This window comes from Armigeres subalbatus, chromosome 3, assembly GCF_024139115.2.
Source record: "Armigeres subalbatus isolate Guangzhou_Male chromosome 3, GZ_Asu_2, whole genome shotgun sequence".
NCBI lineage: Eukaryota > Metazoa > Arthropoda > Insecta > Diptera > Culicidae > Armigeres > Armigeres subalbatus.
In genome coordinates, this window is record NC_085141.1 from 343,764,672 (window position 1) to 343,786,149 (window position 21,478).

Sequence of the window (21,478 nt, forward strand, 5' to 3'; positions counted from 1 at the left end):
AGCTTTATATGCAGACGAAAATAAAATATTGTGGCAACTTGAATGAGCTTCTCGTGGAAACTTAAATGAATTTCCCGTGTGAATCTAATTTTTTTTTTCGAAATCTCAAATAAACTTCTTCTAGAAATTGAAATGAATTTCCCGTCGCATCTCGGAAGCATTTCCCGTAGAAATTCAAAAGACATATCGCGGAAATTCGAATGAATTTCTTCTCGAAACTCGAATGAATTTCTCGTGTAAACTATGATGAATTTCTCGTGAAAACTCCTACGGAATCTCAAATGAATTTCTTTGAAAAATTCAAATGAATTTGTGTCGAAACTCGAAATATTTTTTCAAATTAATTTCTGGTGGTAATTCGAATATATTTTCTGCCGATGCTAGAATGGTTTTTTCGTGGAAACCAAAATGAATTCCTCGTTGAATTTTGAATGAATTCCCGTTTGAAATTCGAATGAAATTCACGTCAAAACTTGTATGAATTTTCATTCGAAATGCGAATGAATTTATTGTGGGAATTCGAATGAATTTCTCTTGGAAAAATTAATAAATTTCCCACCGAATCTCAAATTAATTCCTTTTAGAAATTCAAATGAATTTCCCGTCGAAATATGAAAGAATTATCGAACGAATCTCCTGTAGAAATTGTAATGAATTTTCCGTCGAAATTCTCGTGAAAATTCGAATGATTTTTTTGTCAAAATTAGAATAAATTTCTCGTTGAAATTTTAATGAATCTCCCAGGGAATCACGAATGAATTTCTTCCCGAAATTCGAATGGATTCCTTGTCTAAATTTGAATGAACTTTTCGTTAAAGTTTGAATGAATTTCTCGTGGAAACTTGTCGAGATTCGAAAGAATTTCTTGCGGAAACTTGAATGAATTTCTCGAGGAAACTTGAATGAACTTTGCTTGGAAACTTGAATGGATTTTTCGTGAAACTTTAATAAATTTTCTACGGGATCTCAAATTAATTTCATTCAGTAATTCAAATGAGTTTTCCTTCACAACTTGAAAGAACTTCACGACAAATTTCGAAACATTTTATCGAATGAATTTCCCATGGAAATCCGAATTAATTTTTGTCGATATAAGAATAAATTTTTCGTCGAAATTTGAATAAAATTCTCGTCGAAATTTAAATAAAATTCTCGTCGAAATTTGAATAAATTCATTCTCGAAGGATGGATGAATTTCTCGTGAGAACTCCAACGAAATCTCAAATAAATGTCTCGTGGAAACTTGAATGAATTTCCCTCGGAATGTCGAATCAATTTCTTCCCGAAATTCGAATGAATTTCTCGTCGAATTTTGAATGAAATTTCCCGCGGAGTCTCGAATGAATATCTCGTGGATTTTTTTTATTCCTTTCTTTATTTGGTAGGCACTCTGTGTTTCTTAACCGCTACTGTGCCGTGATCTACTGTTGTATTCTGCTATACAGAATCCACACAGAATCTATTTTTAGACATTCGTTGTTGTTATCATTATCGGTCCATTGTTTCCTTTTGTCCGTATCGTGTATCCAGTTGTTCGCTGCATGGTTCGGTTGCCATTTATCGGGGTACGTTGGAGAAATGCCTCCGAGAAGAACAATTTGTCAGTCGTCATCGAGCAGCCGTGTTGGTAAGACGCGCACCCTAAAACGCCGCCGCTTGGGCTTCACCTTAGGCGACTGACAAGGGCTTGGTGGATGGGCTGCGAATCGAACCCATGACCGTCCGCTTATGAGGCGAACGTGTAACCAACTACGCTACGGGACCCCCCCTAATATCTCGTGGATATTTGAATGAATTTTCCGTCGAAATGCGAATGAATTTATTGTGAAATCTTGAATGAATTTCCGTCGAAATTCTAAAGAATTTATGGAAAAAAATTCTGTGGAAATTCAAATGAATTTTTCCGCTGAAATTAGAATGAATTTCTCGTGGAATTTTGAATCAATTTAGGATTTTACGTCAAAATTTGTATAAACCTTTCTTCGGAATGAGAATGAATTTCACAACGAAATTCGAATGATTTTCTCGCGGAAACTTGAATGAGTTTTCCCGAAATGCAATGAATTTCCCGTGAGATACATTTTTTTGCGAAATCTCAAATAAATTTCTTTTAGAAATTCAAAAGAATTTTCCGTCGCAACTCGGAAGCATTTCCCGTCGAAATTCAAAAGATTTTATCGAAAGAAATTCCCGTCGAAATTTGAATGAATATATCGTGGAAATTTGAATGTATTTCTTTTCGAAATTCGAATGAACTTCTCGTGAGAACTCCTAAGAAATCTCAAATAAATTTCTTGAATGAAAATCTTGCATGTATTTTTAATGGAATTTCAAATGAATTTCTGATAAAAATTCAAATGAACTTCTGTCGAAACTCGAAATAATTTATCAAATTAATTTCTAGTTGTAATTTGAATGAATTTATCGTGGAAACCTAAATGAATTTCTCGTTGAATTTTAAATGAACTTGTATGAATTCTCATTCGAAATGCGAATGAATTTCTCGTGGAAATATAAATAAATTTCCCATGGAATCTCAAATTAATTTCTTTTAGAAATTCAAATGAATTTCCCATCGAAATATGAAATAATTTATCGAACGAATTTATTGTGGAAATTGGAATGAATTTTCTGTCGAAATTAGAATGAATTTCCCCTCAAAACTCGAAAGAATTTCACGCCGAAACTCGATCAAATGAATTTCTCGTGAAAACTCGAATGTTTTTTGTCGAAATTAGAATAAATTTCTTGACGAAACTTGAATGAATTTCTCAGGGAATCGCGAATGAATTTCTTCTCGAAATTCGAATGGATTCCTTGTCTAAATTTGAATGAGCTTTCTGTCAAGGTTTGAATGAATTTCTCATGGAAATTCAAATGAATTCTCCGCCGAAATTCGAATGAATTTTTTTGTGGATGAAACCTGAATGAATTTCTCGTGGAAACTTGTCGAGATTTGAATGAATTTTTTGCGGAAACTTGAATGAATTTCCCGTGGAAACTTAAATAAATTTTCTAAGGAATTTCAAATAAATTTCCTTCAGTAATTCAAATAAGTTTCCCGTCGCTACTCGAAAGAACTCCCGCCGAATTTCGAAAAATTCATCGAAAGAATTTTCCATGAAAATCCGAATTAATTGTCTGTCGAAATAAGAATAAATATCTCGTCGAGATTTGAATAAATTTCTCGTGGAAATTTGAATGATTGTTTTTTGTGGAAACTTGAATGAATTTCCCTCGGAATCTCGAATGAATTTCTTCCCGAAATTCGTCAAAATTTGAATAAAATTACCCACGGAGTCTCGAATAAATGTCTCGTGGAAATTTGAATAAATTTTCCGTCGAAATTCGGATGATTTTCCCGTAGAAATTGGAATGAATTTCCCCCTTAAATTCGATTGAATTTCTCGTGGAAACTTGGATGAATTTCTAGTGGAACGCTAAATGAACATCCCGTAGAAGCTCGTACAAGTTTTCTACGAAATCCGTAATGAATTTCTTTCAGAAATTTAAATTCAAAACTCGAAAGAAGTTCTCGTCGAAATTTGAAAGGTTTCTTTGGAATAAATTTCCCGTAGAAATTCGAATGAATTTCTCGCAGAAATCTACCAGAATCTACCAGAATAAGAACGAATTTTCCGTCGAATCTTGAATGAATTTCCGATTGAAATTGTATAATGTAATTTGTATGAATTTTCCTTTGAAATGCGAATGAATTTATTGAAGAAACATGATCGATTTTTTTTTAAATTCAATTCTCGTCAAAATTCGAAAGAATTTATCGAATGAACTTTCCGTGGAATTCGGAATGAATTTTTTTCCACCTCAAAATTTGTATAAACTTTTCTTCGAAATAAGAACGAATTACCCGAAAAAAATCGAATGAATTTCTCATGGAATTTGAAATGAACTTCTGGTCCAAAATCAAATGAATTTCTAGTCAAAATTTTTCTTTGAAATGCAAATGAATTTATTGTGGAAACTTGAATTAATTTCCCATGGAATCTCGAATGGATTTCTTCCCGATATTGGAATGATTTTCCCGTCGAAATTTGTATTTTTATTCGAAGCAATTGGAATACCCGTTGAAATTCGAATGAATTTCTCGTGAAAATTCGAACGAGTTTCTCATGGTTATTAGACTGATTTTCCCGTGAAAATTCTTTGGAATTCGAACAAATCTATAGATATTGTGTCAACCAATTTTATTTGGTAAGAATTGATCGAACATTATGTGCGTATTCTCTATGGATATCAAACGAATTTCCTGTGGAAATTTTTACGAATTTCCAGCTGAAGTTCAAACGAATTGCCAGCAAGAATTCGAATAAAATTATACAAAATTTATACAAATTTTCTGTAGAACGTATATCGTATATCGAAAGTGTTACAAAATCGTATTAAATCGTTAGCAGTTGATGGCCAATAAACCGTTAATAAGGGAACTGCACCGTTTTCCATCTCACTTAGCATATATTCAACTCGTCGCAACAAAGAAATACAGCACCTAGGGACACGGCAGGTATTTCCGTCCATCGTCGTAGGGGCTAAAACCAACGAAAGCAACGTACATTTGCTAGAACTCCTATAGCAGAACGTTTCTCTTGAGCTTACGATTTGGTACGTATAAGTTTTACAAAAAAGCGTCTCTTTTACTGGTTTTCGAGACTATGACGAACAGACGAAAATACCTGCCGTGTCCCTATCGAACATGCGTGCTCACTGCCGAAAAATATCACAAAAATATGAAACAAATCAAATTACTTTTCATTGCTTTGTTTTTGATGGGATGAACATGGGAGCTATGAGATGAAATGCCGAACAGTTCCCTTCTACAAAAAAAATGAAGTCCCAACAACATCTTTAGAAAGCCTTCCTAATTAGTTGAATGACCAGACCACTGTTTCAACGGGTGAACCTTTCATACGAATCTCACAACATCTTCCAAGAATTTCTTCCCCGAATCCGAGGAGGATGGTATTCAGTTTTCCACTTGATCTCTCATTCCTACTCCCGAGTTGTTTAACAGAAACCTTCACCAAAGCAGCGCATTCCTCGGGTTGCGGATTCTCCAGATGCCCTGCACCTTCCCCCGTCGCTGCCATTTTTCGTCCGTCACCGCCAATTTGTTTTGACCTGTGCAACATTTTTGCACCCAAAACAGTGGTTGGACCATCATCACGGTGTTCGTCATCTTCGAGAACCGCAGAACTTCGCGAACGTCGCATTCCTCCATTTCGGTGGTGCGAATGATTGTCGGCTAAGCTTAAAGCAAAAAGGACAACCCCCCTCCCGAGCGCTGTGAAGCGACGGAAGACGGCAGCGAAGAGATCCTTCTGCTGGCGAGTCGTTTCGTTATTATTATTATACCTTATTATCACCGCTACGACCGAACGCGACACGGCGGACGCGCGGACTGAAACATCTAAAATAAGAACAAACGAAATCAAAATCCGGTTTCTGATTTAAAAAATTAAAAACAACTCCACAAGGCTAACCTTTAGGACGATGGACCTCAACCAAGCAGAAAGGAACGCGGGGAAAAATCCCAACCTGTTCGGTTTTGATCTGCGTCGTCCTCTTTCTTCAGTACACCATTAAAGGAGTATGCGTCCGTTCTGTCGAGAGGAGTCCTCTCCCTTCGTCGTCATCATCTTGAAACCTTTTTCAGTGGGTTCCCTTCACTTTTTTCTCCGTTTCGCTCCGTTTCCCTCATTGTTGTCCTTCGTTTACTGCTCTGCGCCGTTCCTGGAGGTCTTATTTGCGACAAGGTGGGAAGGGGAAGCCCGACGGATTGGAATAAGTTGGAAATTAGAAAGGGATCGAAATAATCCAGAAAGTAGATCTGCATTATTTTCAGAATGTTTAAAACCTGAGTGAAGCATTTTAATTTTCACCTGTGGAATATTTCTAAGATTTAAATTAACAGTACATATACGCTTTGCTTAAAACCTGTAACGAGCGGAGATGTCCGTCACCGGAAACTGAACCGCCTTGCATTTGCAGTTTACCCTCAACCTACTATTAACTCGCCAAGTACTGTGAAACGCTCACTAAGCGAAGAGCTTCTGCTACGTGTCCATAAAAATACCCAATCCTGTAATCGATCTACCCCCCAAACATTCATCGCCGTCATCCGGCTCGCCTTCCACCAGATACAAAACGTCCCTGAAAGCGTTCCTTCGCTTCGCTGACTGATCGTTTCCGACGTCGCGCCGTCGTCGTCCATCAGCAACCCAACCACCACCACTGATAGTTAGCAAAGCTCTGACTTGTGTGTCTCAAATCCCGGTCCCGATTTCACCTCTTGCTTGGAGGGATTGCAGCTCCAACATTACTGCAGCAGCAGCAACAACAACAACCACAACCCAAGTGCACTTGTGATAACAGCCAACGTTACTTTCCGCGCTCGGCTCGGACGACTACGGAACGGACTATCTGTAATCAATGCAACAATATCATTATGTAAATAAGCCACCTCTCCACATCCGACCGATGCAGCAGCAGCAGCAGTGACTCGATGACGACGATAGTGGCGACGGCGATGATGATGATGATAATGATTGTTTGGACGGGATGCAAGATTGTAGCAAAGGCAGCTTTTCGACTGCAGCGGGATAGATAGTTGGGGGGTCGTCGAAAGGTGGAAGTGTAGGCTGTCGCGAGGTAAAGAGCTCTAATCCACGGTGTACCGACACCAACTTAGTTGGACTACGGACTACGGAAAGTGAAGCCGTGTTTGCAGTTGGGACTATTTGGGTAAATAGAGGGTGAATCCCTCTGGTCGTTGCAACAGATTGGGTATTATAGGCTTTTTGACTGTTGACAAGTGGCTCTACAGGGTTGAACTGGTCGATCCTCGACAGGAAATTTGGTGTGTTAACGATTGCTGTAAAGCCAATGCGCAGTGCTAATAAGGAAAAGGTTGGCTTTGTCGTATGTTGATGCGAGACGATTATTTTAACTTAAGGTGATTATACAATCAAGCCATGTGGTGAATTTGAAATTCACCACACGGTTTTCTACTCCTATTATCAAAAGTTCAAATCTAGCGTAATAACTTTCGTACAATGCTGAAATTCAAGTCGATTGTTTAGCATAAGTAAGCAAATGATCTACGGATGTTTTTATCCCCATAGGCATTGTGGTTCTCTCAATTCGTGCTCCTGAAAAATCACTAGAAAAAGCACGTGGTTTCCAAGATGGCCGATTTGTGGCTTTGTTGTATAACCACCTTAAAGACCGAAGCCAGTCATATGGATTACAAAGCGTTCATGGTAAAGGATGTAAAATCTGTATAAAAAATTCAATGAGTCATTAGAACAAAACATTTTACGTGACAAAAACCGTTGGAGCAGTCCACATAGCGAAACCCTAAAAGAGTTGACGGTTCAATGACCTTCATAAATTTACATTTTTTAGTATTTTCGAAAACAAATGTACATTTTTTCAGAATGGGGCCCTCCTTAGCCTAGCAGTAAGATGCGTGGCTATAAAGCAAGGCTATGCTGAAGACGGCTGGGTTCGATTCTCGGTGCCGGTCTAGGCAATTTTTGGTTTGGAAATTGTCTTGACTTCCCTAGGCATAACAATATTATCGTGTTAGCCTCATGATATATGAATGCAAACATGGTAACTTGGGTTGGAAAACTCTCGGTTAATGACTGTGGAAGTGTTTTATAAACACAAAGCAGCGAGGCGGCAATGTCCCAGTGGGCGATTTAATGCCAATAAGAAGATTTTACGAGAAACCGGGAATTAAATTCACATTAAACGATTTACAAGTTTTGTTTAGACTGACTGAGAAAAATCTATCTAAGTTATTGACTATATTTTAATTGTGATTATTTGGATACTGTTAGAATCGTAGGATCCACATAGATGCCGTTTGAATAAGTTTTGTTACAACATTGCTGTAGGCGTTTCTGAGCTCAGAAGTGTCAAATAATCGATTCTCAACAGTTTAATATTTTTTTCATGTTTAGCAGAGAAATTTATTGTGTATCCCACGAAAATCTTTTGCTTCTCATCAAGATTTAAGAAATCACTTCTAAATTTGGGTCTTATTTTTACAGAAATTGATCAATATTTTCCAAAGTACAGGATTTATTTCTGAATTTCTGGAATTATTCTGCCATGCCAGCCGTTTTTATTTATCTTATCTCAAGTGTCAGAGGATTCAGTCATCTTCTTCTTCTTTCATTTGCTTGCTTTCTAGAAGCTTTCAAACGAGAGTCCAACAAATTCAAAACGCTATGAACAGTCGTTGCAGGAAAATAAAAGCTTTTCAGGAAGTTTCCTGATTGGTTTCTGATCTGACTCAGGTTTTAATTGCGACAAGCAATAGTTTTTTGAACTTTTCTTCGATGCTTGTAAAATTTTTAAAAAAAATCAGAAAGAACGGCCATGAGTCCATCATTTTACAAAATATTTCACTAGTTGATGACGTATTTTGATTAGCCCCACTTTCTGACGATCCAACAGATCTAAACGCGCTCTTTTCTCGGGAAATTTTTTCGGAATTTTCACTGGAAATTGTTCGGAATTTTCTCTGGGTTATTCTTTGAAATTTGTTAAGCATATTCTTTAGAATTTTTTCGGGAAATTCTTCAGAATTGGTTCGCGATATTATTTGGAGTTTTGTCGAAACATTCTTCACAATTTGTTTGGAAAATTCTTCGGAATTTACTCGTGAAACAATTCATTTTTTTTTGAAATTCTTTCGAAAAACTCTTTCGGATTTGCATGATTAATTCTTCGGAACTTTCTTTAGGAATTCTTCGGAATTTCCTCAGCAAATACTTCGTCACATTCTTCGGACTTTCCTTGGATTTTTTTTTGGAATTTTCTTGGGAAATTTTTTGGAAGTTTCTTGGGAAATTCTTTCGAATTTTCTTGGGAAATTCTCTGGAATTTTCTTGGGAAAATTCTTCGGAATTTCCTTGGGAAATTCTTTGGAATTTTCTTGGGAAATTCTCTGGAATTTTATTGGGAAAATTCTTCGGGATTTTCCTGGGAAATTAATTGAGATTTTCCTGGGAAATTCCTAGGAGTATCCTCGGAAAATTCTTTGGAAATTCTTAGGGAAATTCTTTGGAATTTCATCGGGAAATTTTTCGGAATTTTCTAGGGAAATTCTTCGGAATTTCCTTGGGAAATTGCTGGGGAAGTTCTATGGAATTTCCTTGAGAAACTCTTTGAAATTTCCTTGAGAATTTTTTTTGATTTACCTGAGAAAACTCTTTAAAATTTCTTTAGGAAATTCTTCAGCATTTCGTTGGGAAATTCTTCGTAATTTCGTGGGGAAATTCTCCGGAATTTCCTTAGGAAATTCTTTGGAATTTCATTGGGAAATTCTTTGGAATTTCCTTGGAAAATTCTTTAGAATTTGCTTGGGAAATTCTTCGGAATTTCCTTGGAAAATTCTTCGGAATTCGCTTGGGAAATTCTTCGGAATGTGCTTGGGAAATTCTTCGGAAATTGCTTGGGAAATTCTTCGGAATTTGTTTGGCAAATTGTTCGGAATTTGCTTGGGAAATTCTTCGGAATTTCCTTGGAAAATTCTTCGGAATTCGCTTGGGAAATTCTTCGGAATGTGCTTGGGAAATTCTTCGGAAATTGCTTGGGAAATTCTTCGGAATTTTCTTGGGAATTTCTTTGGAATCTTCTTGTAAAATTCTTTGGGAAATTCTTCGGATTTTCCTTGGGAAACTCTTCGGAATTTTCTTGAGAAATTCTTCGGAGTTTCCTTGGGAAGCTCTTCGGAATTTCCGCGGGAAATTCTTCGAAATTTCCGTGGGAAATTCTTCGGAATTTCCGTGGGAAAGTCTTCGGAATTTCCGTGGGAAATTCTTCGGAAATTCCGTAGGAAATTCTTCGGAATTTCCGTAAGAAATTCTTCGGAATTTCCGTGAGAAATTCTTCGGAATTTCCGTAAGAAATTCTTCTGAGTTTCCAGGGGAAATTTTTTGGAATTTCCGTGGAAAATTCTTTGGAATTTCCGTGGGAGATTCTTTGGAATTTCCGTGGAAATCCTTTGGAATTTCCGTGGGAAATCCTTCGGAATTTCCTTGGGAAATCCTTCGGAATTTCCGTGGGACAATTCTTTGGAATTTCCGTGGGAAATTCTTCGGAGCTTCCTTAGGAAATCCTTCGGAATTTCCTTGGGAAATGCTTCGAATTTGCAAGGAAATGATTCGGAATTTCCTTGGTAAATGCTTCTGAATTTCCTTGGGAAATTCTTCGGAATTTGCTTGGGAAATTCTTCGAAATTTCCTTGCGAAATTCTTCGGAATTTTCTTGGAACATTTATCAGAGTTTCCTTGGGAATTTCTTCAGAGTTTCCTTGGAAAATTCTTCTTAATTTCCTTGGGAAATCTTTCGGAATTAATTTGGGAAATTCTTCGGAATTTTCTTGGGAAATCCTTCGGAATTTTCTTGGGAATTCTTCGAAATTTCTTTGGGAAATTCTTCTCAATTTGCTTGGGAGATTCTTCGGAATTTTCTTGGGAAATCCTTCGGAATTTCTTGGAAAATCTTTCGGAATTTCCTTGGTAAATCCTTTGGAATATCCATGGGAAATCCTTCGGAATCTCCTTGGGAAATTTTTCGGAATCTCCTTCGGAAATTCTTCGGAATTTCCTTGGGAAATGCTTCGGAATTTCCTTGGGAAATCCTTCGGAATTTCCTTGGGAAATCCTTCGGAATTTCCTTGGGAAATTTTTCGGAATTTCCTTGGGAAATTCTTCGGAATTTCCTTGGGAAATCCTTCGGCATTTCCTTTGGCAATCCTTCGCAATTTCCTTGGGAAATCCTTCGGAATTTCCTTGGGAAATCCTTCGGAATTTCCTTGGGAAATCCTTCGGAATTTCCTTGGGAAATCCTTCGGAATTTCCTTGGGAAATCCTTCGGAATTTCCTTGGGAAATCCTTCGGAATTTCCTTGGGAAATCCTTTGGAATTTCCTTGGGAAATCCTTTGGAATTTCCTTGGGAAATCCTTTGGAATTTCCTTGGGAAATCCTTTGGAATTTCCTTGGGAAATCCTTTGGAATTTCCTTGGGAAATCCTTCGGAATTTCCTTGGGAAATCCTTCGGAATTTTCTTAGGAAATCCTTCGGAATTTCCTTAGAAATCCTTTGAATTTCCTTGGGAAATCCTTTGAATTTCCTTGGGAAATCCTTTGAATTTCCTTGGAAATCCTTCGAATTTCCTTGGGAAATCCTTCGAATTTCCTTGGGAAATCCTTCGAATTTCCTTGGAAATCCTTCGAATTTCCTCGGGAAATCCTTCGGAATTTCCTCGGGAAATCCTTCGGAATTTCCTCGGGAAATCCTTCGGAATTTCCTTGGGAAATCCTTTTCTTGGGAAATCCTTCGGAATTTCCTTGGGAAATCCTTCGGAATTTCCTTGGGAAATCCTTCGGAATTTCCTTGGGAAATCCTTCGGAATTTCCTTGGGAAATCCTTCGGAATTTCCTTGGGAAATCCTTCGGAATTTCCTTGGGAAATCCTTCGGAATTTCCTTGGGAAATCCTTCGGAATTTCCTTGGGAAATCCTTCGGAATTTCCTTGAGAAATCCTTCGGAATTTCCTCGGGAAATTCTTCGGAATTTCCTCGTAAAATCCTTCAGAATTTCCTCGGGAAATCCTTCGGAATTTCCTTGGGAAATCCTTCGGAATTTCCTTGGGAAATCCTTCGGAATTTCCTTGGGAAATCCTTCGGAATTTCCTTGGGAAATCCTTCGAAATTTCCTTGGGAAATCCTCCGGATTTTCCTTGGTAAATCCTTCGGAATTTCCTTGGAATTTTTTTCGAAATTTCCTTGGGAAATCCTTCGGAATTTCCTTGGGAAATTTTTCGGAATTTCCTTGGGAAATTCTTCGGAATTTCCTTGGGAAATCCTTCGGAATTTCCTTGGGAAATCCTTCGGAATTTCCTTGGGAAATCCTTCGGAATTTCCTTGGGAAATCCTTCGGAATTTCCTTGGGAAATCCTTCGGAATTTCCTTGGGAAATCCTTCAGGATTTCCTCGGGAAATCCTTCGGAATTTCCTCGGGAAATCCTTCGGAATTTCCTCGGGATATCCTTCGGAATTTCCTCGGGAAATCCTTCGGAATTTCCACGGCAAATCCTTCGCAATTTTCTTGGGAAATCCTTCGGAATTTCCTTGGGAAATCCTTCGGAATTTCCTTGGGAAATCCTTCGGAATTTCCTTGGGAAATCCTTCGGAATTTCCTTGGGAAATCCTTCGGAATTTCCTTGGGAAATCCTTTGGAATTTCCTTGGGAAATCCTTCGGAATTTCCTTGGGAAATTCTTCGGAATTTCCGTGGAAAATTCTTCGGAGTTTCCGTGGAAAATTCTTCGGAATTTCCTTGGGAAATTCTTCGGAATTTCCTTGGGAAATTCTTCGGAATTTCCTTGGGAAATTCTTCGGAATTTCCTTGGGAAATTCTTCGGAATTTCCTTGGGAAATTCTTCGGAATTTCCTTGGGAAATTCTTCGGAATTTTCTTGGGAAATCCTTCGAAATTTTCTTGGGAAATCCTTCGGAATTTCCTTGGGAATTCCTTCGGAATTTCCTTGGGAATTCCTTCGGAATTTCCTTGGGAATTCCTTCGGAATTTCCTTGGGAAATTTTTCGGAGTTTCCGTGGAAAATTATTCCGAATTTCCGTGGAAAATTCTTCTAAATTTCCTTGGGAAATTCTTCGGAATTTCCTTGGGAAATTCTTCGGAATTTCCTTGGGAAATTCTTCGGAATTTCCTTGGGAAATTCTTCGGAATTTCCTTGGTCAATTCTCCGGAATTTCCTTGGGAAGTGCTATGGAATTTCCTTTAGAAATCTTTCGGATTTTCCGTGGGAAATTCTTCGGAATTTCCATGGGTTATCCTTCGGAATTTCCTTGGGAAATTCTTCGGAATTTTCGTGGGACATTCTTCGGAATCTCCGTGGGAAATTCTTCGGAATTTCCGTGGGAATTTTCCAGGGATTTCCGTGGGAAATTCTTCGGAATTTCCGTCGGAAATCCTTCGGAATTTCCTTGGGAAATCCTTCGGAATTTCCTTGGGAAATCCTTCGGAATTTTCTTGGAAAATCCTTCGGATTTTTTTTGAGAAATCCTTGGGAATTTCCTTGGGAAATCCTTCGGAATTTCCTTGAGGAATCTTTCGGAATTTCCTTGAGAAATTTTTCTGAATTTCCTTGGGAAATTCTTCGAAATTTCCTCGGAAAAATCTTTGGGTTTTTTTTGGAATTTCATCGGGAAATTCTTTGGAATTTCTTCTGAAAATTCTTTGCAATTTTCTGAAATATTTTTTCGAAAAACCCAAGGATTTTTTTTTTAATTTTGGTCTGGAAATTTTATCATTAAACTTTTTGAATTCTTCAAAGTTTCCTCCTTCAGAACTTTCACGTTAAATTCTTGTGTAGGGTATCAATTACTATTATTGAGCTATTTCAGCCTGCTCGGGTTTGTAACCCAAATATCTCTTTTGTACCTTCCCGTAATTTGAAGGATTGGCAGTTTTTTGTAGCACTATAAATTTCATATCATTTTACATTGGGGATGCAAAAATAGATTGCGATCGTCATTTTAAGAATCGTGGTGTTCGTGCTTGTGTTTTTCATGTTCAGTTAAATCTTTTTGCCAAGCTTTTTTAAAATTTCAACTTTGAAGGCGTGAAAATTGGTTACATTCGTTATCTACTCGGAAAGTTTGTAATCCACTCAAGCAATGGATTATTTAAACGATATTTCCAAAGTCAGTTCTTGGTAAACTATTATTCGCCCGAACTTCAACCCTTTAGTGCTACACTTTTCCCATTCCCATCGGCCATGGTCTATCTCCGAGCAAACGTTTCCGAACGAACAATGTAAGTAAGTACCACCTTCACACGAATCTCGCACTCACACCAAAGAAGCACCTCAAATATGGCAGTCCCATTGCGGCGGGATAGAGAGGTGTGCTCAAGTAGCCGCTTCAATCCCCACTCTTATCAGCTTCGAGCTTCTTCCACACTTACACAGCGTCCGTCTGCTCGTCCGTGTCGGTCCGACCAAGTCTTATTATCAGCGGCTGCAGTGTGTATTTGCGCTATCACAATGCATCCATCGTGTTTCTACTGGTGACCTACTTCCATTCGATTCTCACCCAACTTGACACGATAAAAATGGGAAGCCGAGAACTGCTGCCGCCTTGCAGCGGATAGCCTTCCCCGCTCTTAAACTTAGTCTAAATCGATTTTTTTTTATTTAATCGATTAACTTTGGAATTTTTCGAGTCATAGAACCTTGGTCAGCAACAATGTGTGCTGATTCTCGGAAAACCGGTTCGGCCGGGCAGTGATCATTAACCGATCGCCAAACAGCGCGACATGGGATGAATTTCAAATTAATGCAGCAAACTTGATCTTGTTCGCTCGTTCGTCGTCGCCGTGGCGCTGATCCTAATTTATGGCAGGTTGATGGCTTCTCCCGTTTCCTCGTTACTCAAAAAAAAAACTATTCAGAAGGTTTTTCAGAATTTCTGAATACACAATCTGGAGCGGTGCTGATTCTGATTTATGCGCAGTAAATTTTTCGGTTTTCTCGGAACAGGTCGTTTAGCATAAATTCCGCTTGCACACGAATTCAGCTCGCCGCATCCTCAGGTTAGTAACAGTCCGTTTGCGGAATCGTTGAATTTAATATGCATTTGTTTATGTGACAGCACCCTCCCCACCCAGTATGCGCGGATTCTCCGGATCGATTCGGACTGGGAACGCCACCGGCAGCATGCTGAATCGGTCGGAGAAGGGCGTCGTTGGATCAGCTGAGCGAAACCTTCGGAAGTGCATTAGTCAACAGCAGCAGCAGCAGCATCAACCGTACTGGCTTGTGTGACTTGTAAACGGCCGCGAGCGATAGAGACGTGCGTCAAAGATTGAGGATTCAGTGAATTGTTTTGCTTTTTGATTGGTGACCTGAAGATACGGTGAGGCCTTGCGCGGAAGAGCTTACAGGGATACAGTGAGTGTTATTGCCTACAGATATAGTCTATACTTTGTTGCCGAACGTCAAGTGTTCGTGGTTGAGTTTATCGAAGATTAAGTGGTGGGAGTGTTCGAGTTTTATCACGGGGTTAAGAAGACTACGGTGCAGCTAGAGCAAAATGATGAAAAGAAGATGGTCAAACAATGGTGGCTTCACGGCGCTCCGGATGCTGGACGACAGCAGTTCGGAGGTGACGTCGTCTTCGGCCGCCCTGGGAATGGCCATGTCGCCAAACTCGCTCGGGTCACCCGACTACGGTGAACTGGAACTGTGGAGTTCGTACGAAGACAACGCGTACAACGGGCACTCGGTTCTATCGAATGGAAACAACAATTTGGGAGGTTGTGGGGCGGCGAACAATCTGCTGATGAACGGCATCGTCGGTAACAACAACCTCAACGGAATGATGAACATGGCCGGCCAAACGGTTCAAGCTAACGGAAACAACATTCAACACATCGTCGGAAACCTCATCAACGGCATGAATCAGAACCAGACTCTGATCCCTCCGCTGCCGTCGATCATCCAGAATACCCTCATGAACACCCCTCGAAGCGAATCCGTCAACTCCATTTCATCAGGTAAGTGACTCATGTCGAACCGTTAGGTTCCAACGAACAGAATACTTGCCGACGAATCAATAAGTCCAAGGCAGCACAAAAACAACCCTCGTGACCTAGAAAATAAAATCCACATGTAATGCATTATCCACGTCCGTTGCCGCGTCGGTAAAAAACGAGGCTACAAAAATATACACAAATATAAACTCATTAGCACCATCCGCGAGGGAGCGGGTCGAGGTGCACTTTATCACCATCCTGCTCCCGAGCGTCGCGTCACTTTGCTTGGATTTCCATACGAACCGGAGAAGCCGGTGGCACTTTCTTCTTGCCGCGCTTGCCGTGTGCGCTCGCGAGAGGGCTCTGCAATGTTTTTGATTGCAAATTTACCCGAGCAATCGTTGATGGGAAAACAAAGCCGCCCAGCACAGCATTTACTCTCGCCGTGTGTCGTCGTTGGTTGCACCTTCGACCCGACCGATTCCAACCGAATACAAAGGGAATGTAATGTGGGTTTGTGACGCGGCTGCGAGGGTGCGCGGAACCCCTGAAACTGTGTCAATGATGACGAATGAATCCGCCGCCGGCGCTGCAGCGCTTCTTTGTTGTACATTGCTGTAAGGAGTGGGAAGCAGTCGCCAAATGACGTGTGATTTTGATGGCTTCTTCTCTGCGTCTTGTGTCGGCTAGACCAAGACACGATTAACTTTCACTGTCTTTTTCCCTGGTAGCTTTCGGAGATGGTGGCACCATTGTTGGAATCGGGACATGAGGGGTGGATGGAACCGAGCACAGCACCATTGTGTTGGAGTTGTTGCAAAATTACCCGCGAAAAGTCAAATGAGATAAGCCGTTGCCGTCTTTCAAGGGCGATGACGGCGTATCGCGCGAACCATGCGGCAATCGGCGAAGGTCTACCGCGATATCGACGTCAAACCGGAATACTAATGTGGGCTGTCCTCGCCGAACACGGAGTCACCTCCAACGCTACGACGCCGTCGACGACGTAATGTTGAGCAATAGCTTGGAAATTTTGATTGCTTCTCGGAGGCCAGCTCAAATGCAGCAGTTTCGCCGAAACAGCGACGAAATTTGCGTGCAATTTTCATTGGCTGGTTCATGGATTTGGCATTGGGTTCCATCGAAACAGCGGTGAAACCAAATCAACCAATTTTTATTGACAGTTGACAATTGACAGAAATTGTGCACAGCTGGACTCGTTTGACGACCAGAAATCACTGACACTTGCGAACAGCTGTTCCAAAAACTAAATCTCCCACATCACGAGAAAACTTTCCGCTCAATTACAAAACAGCACCACATTCGCCCTCTTCCTCCGCAAATAAAACGCGGATGCGTGCTCTCTGGTTAACGCCAACAAACGCACGTATCTATTTCCTCGGTTCGGTGGCACACATTTTGCGTTCTACGCACACTTCCAATTGCCCCGAACCGCACCGCACAGCACAAAGAGATATTCGTACACTCATGCATCACATGATGACGCGCTCAACGCCGGCGGCGGCTACCGCGCTGATTGACCTAATTTCGTACAGATTTTTTACTGCCTTCTCCTGTGCTGCTGTTGCAGTGATGGCACCATTTCGCTTTCTTTCACTTTCGCTTCGGACGATCGGACTCGGAGTGAATTTTTCGTTTTTTTGTTTTTTTCTTCCGAAAACATAGTCGCGTTTGCCGCCTTTCCCTGGCCGATGGCCGTCGTGTCGTCACCGACTGCCTTCGCCTACTTGGATTAGAATTTTGTTTTGTAAATCGAGGCATGATTTCGAAAGAAAAAAAGTGAGTGATCTCGCGTAACCTACACCAACGATCATGGCACCTGCACAAATCGGTCAGATCTCGACTCGGAATGTTTGATTGTGTGCGTTTTGTGGACTTTTGAGGTAAATGGGCGTGCAGGTTCATGTTTGGGGTGTTTGAAAAACAATGAATCGACTGCTTTGGGCGTGCTTACAGCGGCACACTAGGAGTTAACTTTCTGAAATCAGTATGGCGAAAGGCATCTAAGGTTCGATTTCTCAAAATTAAGCACTTTAATTGAAAAAATATTTGGTAGGCGTAGTAGCGGACACCATCCCTCATAACCGATACCAAATAGTTTTTCATGAAAAGTTCCTAATTTTGAGAAAACCAGCGTTAGATGTCTTTCGCCATACAAATTTCTGGCGGTTAACTCTTGCTGGCTATTTTGTGCATATACTATAGCGCCTGGATGTGGCTGCGGCGAGTAGAAAATCAGCCACTGCCAATAATTCATTGACCTTTTACCGTCAAAAAATTCATCTCGTTTCATTGTCTGTCGATTCGTTAACTTAAGTGCAGTGTCGACTGAATAGTCAAGAAATTTTGTGCGAAATTACAAAGCAACATTTTGACAACTGATTTTTATGAAGCGAAGTGTCACTTTTACTTCTAAATCCAATCCAAATCCAATCCAAGCTCAATTCAAATAAAGTCCGAATTCAATCCAACTCTAAATTTAATTTGGATTTGGATTAGATGTGGAATAGATTTTGAATGGATTGGCTGGTTTGAATATGAATTGGATTTGGCTTAGATTTAAATTAAATTTGGATTTGATCTGTATTGTATTTAGATTTGATTTGATTTGGATTGAGTTTGGGTGGGATTTGGATTGTATTTGAATTGATTTTGAAATGGATTTGATCTGAATTTGGTCTGGATTTGGATTGGATTTGAATTTGATGTGGAGCTGATTTGGATTGTATTCTGGTTGTATTTCGATTTAATTTGAATAAAATTTGAGTCAGATTTGATTTGGATGTCGATTGGATTTAAACTCGAACCTAATTATCATTGCTCATTGTTCTCCTGATTGCTTGATTTGGAATGATTTCGAAAAGATTTAGATTAGATTTGAATTGTATTTGGGTTAGATTAGGATTGGACTTGCATTGAGTTTGGATTAGTTTTTAATTGGATTTGGATTATATGAGAATGAGAATCCAATTGGATTTGATTTAGACTGCATTTGAGTTGGATTAGAATTGAATTTGGATGGACTTGAATTGAATTTGGATTTGGAATTCGATTGGATTGGATTTTGATTGCGGTTTGGGATGGATTTGAATTGGATATGCATTGGATCTGTATTTGATTTGGAAGGGATTTGGACTCGATTTGGATTGGATTTTTAATGGATTTGGATTGAATTTCCAATACAAATCCAATTCAAATCCAATCCAAATCCAATCCAAATCCAATCCACATCCAACCCAAATCCAATCCACATAAAATCCAAATCCAAACCAAATGTAATCCAAATCCAATCCAAATCAAATCCTATCCAAATCTAATCCAAATCCAATCAAAATCCAATCCAAATCCACCCAAACCAATCCAAACCAATCCAAATTCAATCCAAACCAATCCAAACCAATCCAAACCAATCCAACCAATCCAAATCCAATTGAAATCCAACCAATTCCAATACAATTCAAATACAATCCAAACCAATCCAAACCAAACCAATCCAAATGCAATCAAAATCCAATCCAAACCAAACCAAATCCAATCCAAATCTAATCCAAACCAAACCAAATCCAATCCAAATCCAATCCAAATCCAATCCAAATCCAATCCAAATCCAATTCAAATCCAAATCCAATCCAAATCCAAACCAAATCCAATCCAAATCTAATCCAAATCCAATCCAAATCCAATTCAAATCCAATCCAAATCAAATCCAAATCCAATCCAAATTCAATCCATATCCAATCCAAATACAATCCAAATCCAATCAAAATCCAAATTCAATCCAAATCTAATCCAATCCAAATTCAATCCAAATCCCATCCAAATCCAATCCAAATCCGATCCAAATCCAATTAAAAACCAATCCATATCCAATCCAAATCCAATCCAAATCCAATCCAAATCCAATCCAAATCCAATCCAAATCCAATCCAAATCTAATCCAAATCCAATCCAAATCCAATCCAAATCCAATCCAAATCCAATCCAAGTCCAATCCAAGTCCAATCCAAACCAATCCAAACCAATCCAAACCAATCCAAACCAATCCAAACCAACCAAACTTAATCCAATCCAAACCAATCCAAACCAATCCAAACCAATCCAAATCTAATCCAAATACAACCAAATCCAATCCAAACCAATCCAAACCAATCCAAACCAAACCAATTCCAATCAAACCAATCCAAACCAATCCAAACCAATCCAAATCAAATCCAAATCAAATCCAAACCAATCCAACCAATCCACATCCAATCCAAATACAACCCAAACCAATCAAAACCAAACCAATCCAAATCTAATCCAATCCAAACCAATCCAAACCAATCCAAACCAATCCAAACCAATCCAAACCAATTAAAACCAATCCACATCCAATCCAAACCAACCAAACCAATCCAAACCAATCCAAACCAATCCAAACCAATCCAAACCAATCCAAACCAATCCAAACCAATCCAAACCAATCCAAACCAATCCAAACCAATCCAAACCAATCCAAACCAATCCAAACCAATCCAAACCAATCCAAACCAATCCAAACCAACCAAACCAATCCAAACCAATCCAAACCAATCCAATCCAAACCAATCCAAACCAATCCAAACCAATCCAAACCAATCCAAACCAATCCAAACCAATCCAAACCAATTTAAACCAATCCAAACCAATCCAAACCAATCCAAACCAATCCGAACCAATTCAAACCAATCCAAACCAACTCACAGCCAATCCAACGCCAATCCAAACCAACCAAACCAATCTAAACCAAATCAACTCAAATCCAAACCAATCCAAACCAATCCAAATCCAATCCAAATCCTATCCAAATCCTATCCAAATCCAATCCAAATCCAATCCAAATCCAATTCAAATCCAATCCAAATCCAATTCATAGCCAATCCAATGCCAATCCAAATCCAAATTCAAATCCAATCTAAATCCAAATCAACTCAAATCCAAATCCAATCCAAATTCAATCCAAATCCAATCCAAATCCTATCCAAATCCAATCCAAAACCAATCCAAACCAATTCAAAACCAATTCAAAGCCAATCCAAACCAAATTCAAACCAATCCAAATTCAACCAAATCCAAATCAAACCAAATCATTTCCAACTGAACCAATCCAAATCCAATTCAAATCCAATCCAAAATCAATCCAAAGCCATATACAAACCAAATCCAATAGAAATCCAATTCAAATCCAGTTCAAATCCAATTCAAATCCAGTTCAAATCCAGTTCAAATCCAATTCCAATTCAAATCCAATCCAAATCTAATCAAAATCGAATCCATTCAAAATCTAAATCCAAATCCAATATAATATCCAATTCAAAGCCAATCCAAATACAAAACCAATCCAAAACCAAATCCAATTCAAATCCAATCCAAATCCAATCCAAATCCAATCCAAATCCAATCCAAATCCAATCCAAATCCAATCCAAATCCAATCCAAATCCAATCCAAACCAATCCAAACCAATCCAAACCAATCCAAACCAATCCAAACCAATCCAAACCAATCCAAACCAATCCAAACCAATCCAAACCAATCCAAACCAATCCAAACCAATCCAAACCAATCCAAACCAATCCAAACCAATCCAAACCAATCCAAACCAACCAAACCAATCCAAACCAATCCAAACCAACCAAACCAATCCAAACCAATCCAAACCAATCCAAACCAATCCAAACCAATCCAAACCAATCCAAACCAACCAAACCAATCCAAACCAATCCAAATCTAATCCAAACCAATCCAAACCAATCCAAACCAATCCAATCCAATCCAAATCCAATCCAAATCCAATCCAAATCCAATCCAAATCCAATCCAAATCCAATCCAAATCCAATCCAAATCC

At 39.2% G+C, this 21,478-nt stretch overlaps 1 protein-coding gene across 4 annotated transcripts in view; it reads left to right on the plus strand.

Annotated features, from left to right (window-relative positions):
• The window catches only part of LOC134225898 (ecdysone receptor), a 917,337-nt gene that overhangs the window by 705,936 nt on the left and 189,923 nt on the right, over positions 1–21,478 (plus strand). The window contains exon 2 of one of the 4 annotated variants that reach the window (XM_062706327.1): positions 14,709–15,612. The exons of the other annotated variants lie outside the window; for them this stretch is intronic. Within the exon in view, the coding sequence (XP_062562311.1) occupies positions 15,150–15,612 (463 nt within the window). The 5' untranslated portion in view covers positions 14,709–15,149. The remainder of the gene's footprint in view (positions 1–14,708; positions 15,613–21,478) is intronic. 4 annotated transcript variants of the gene reach the window in all.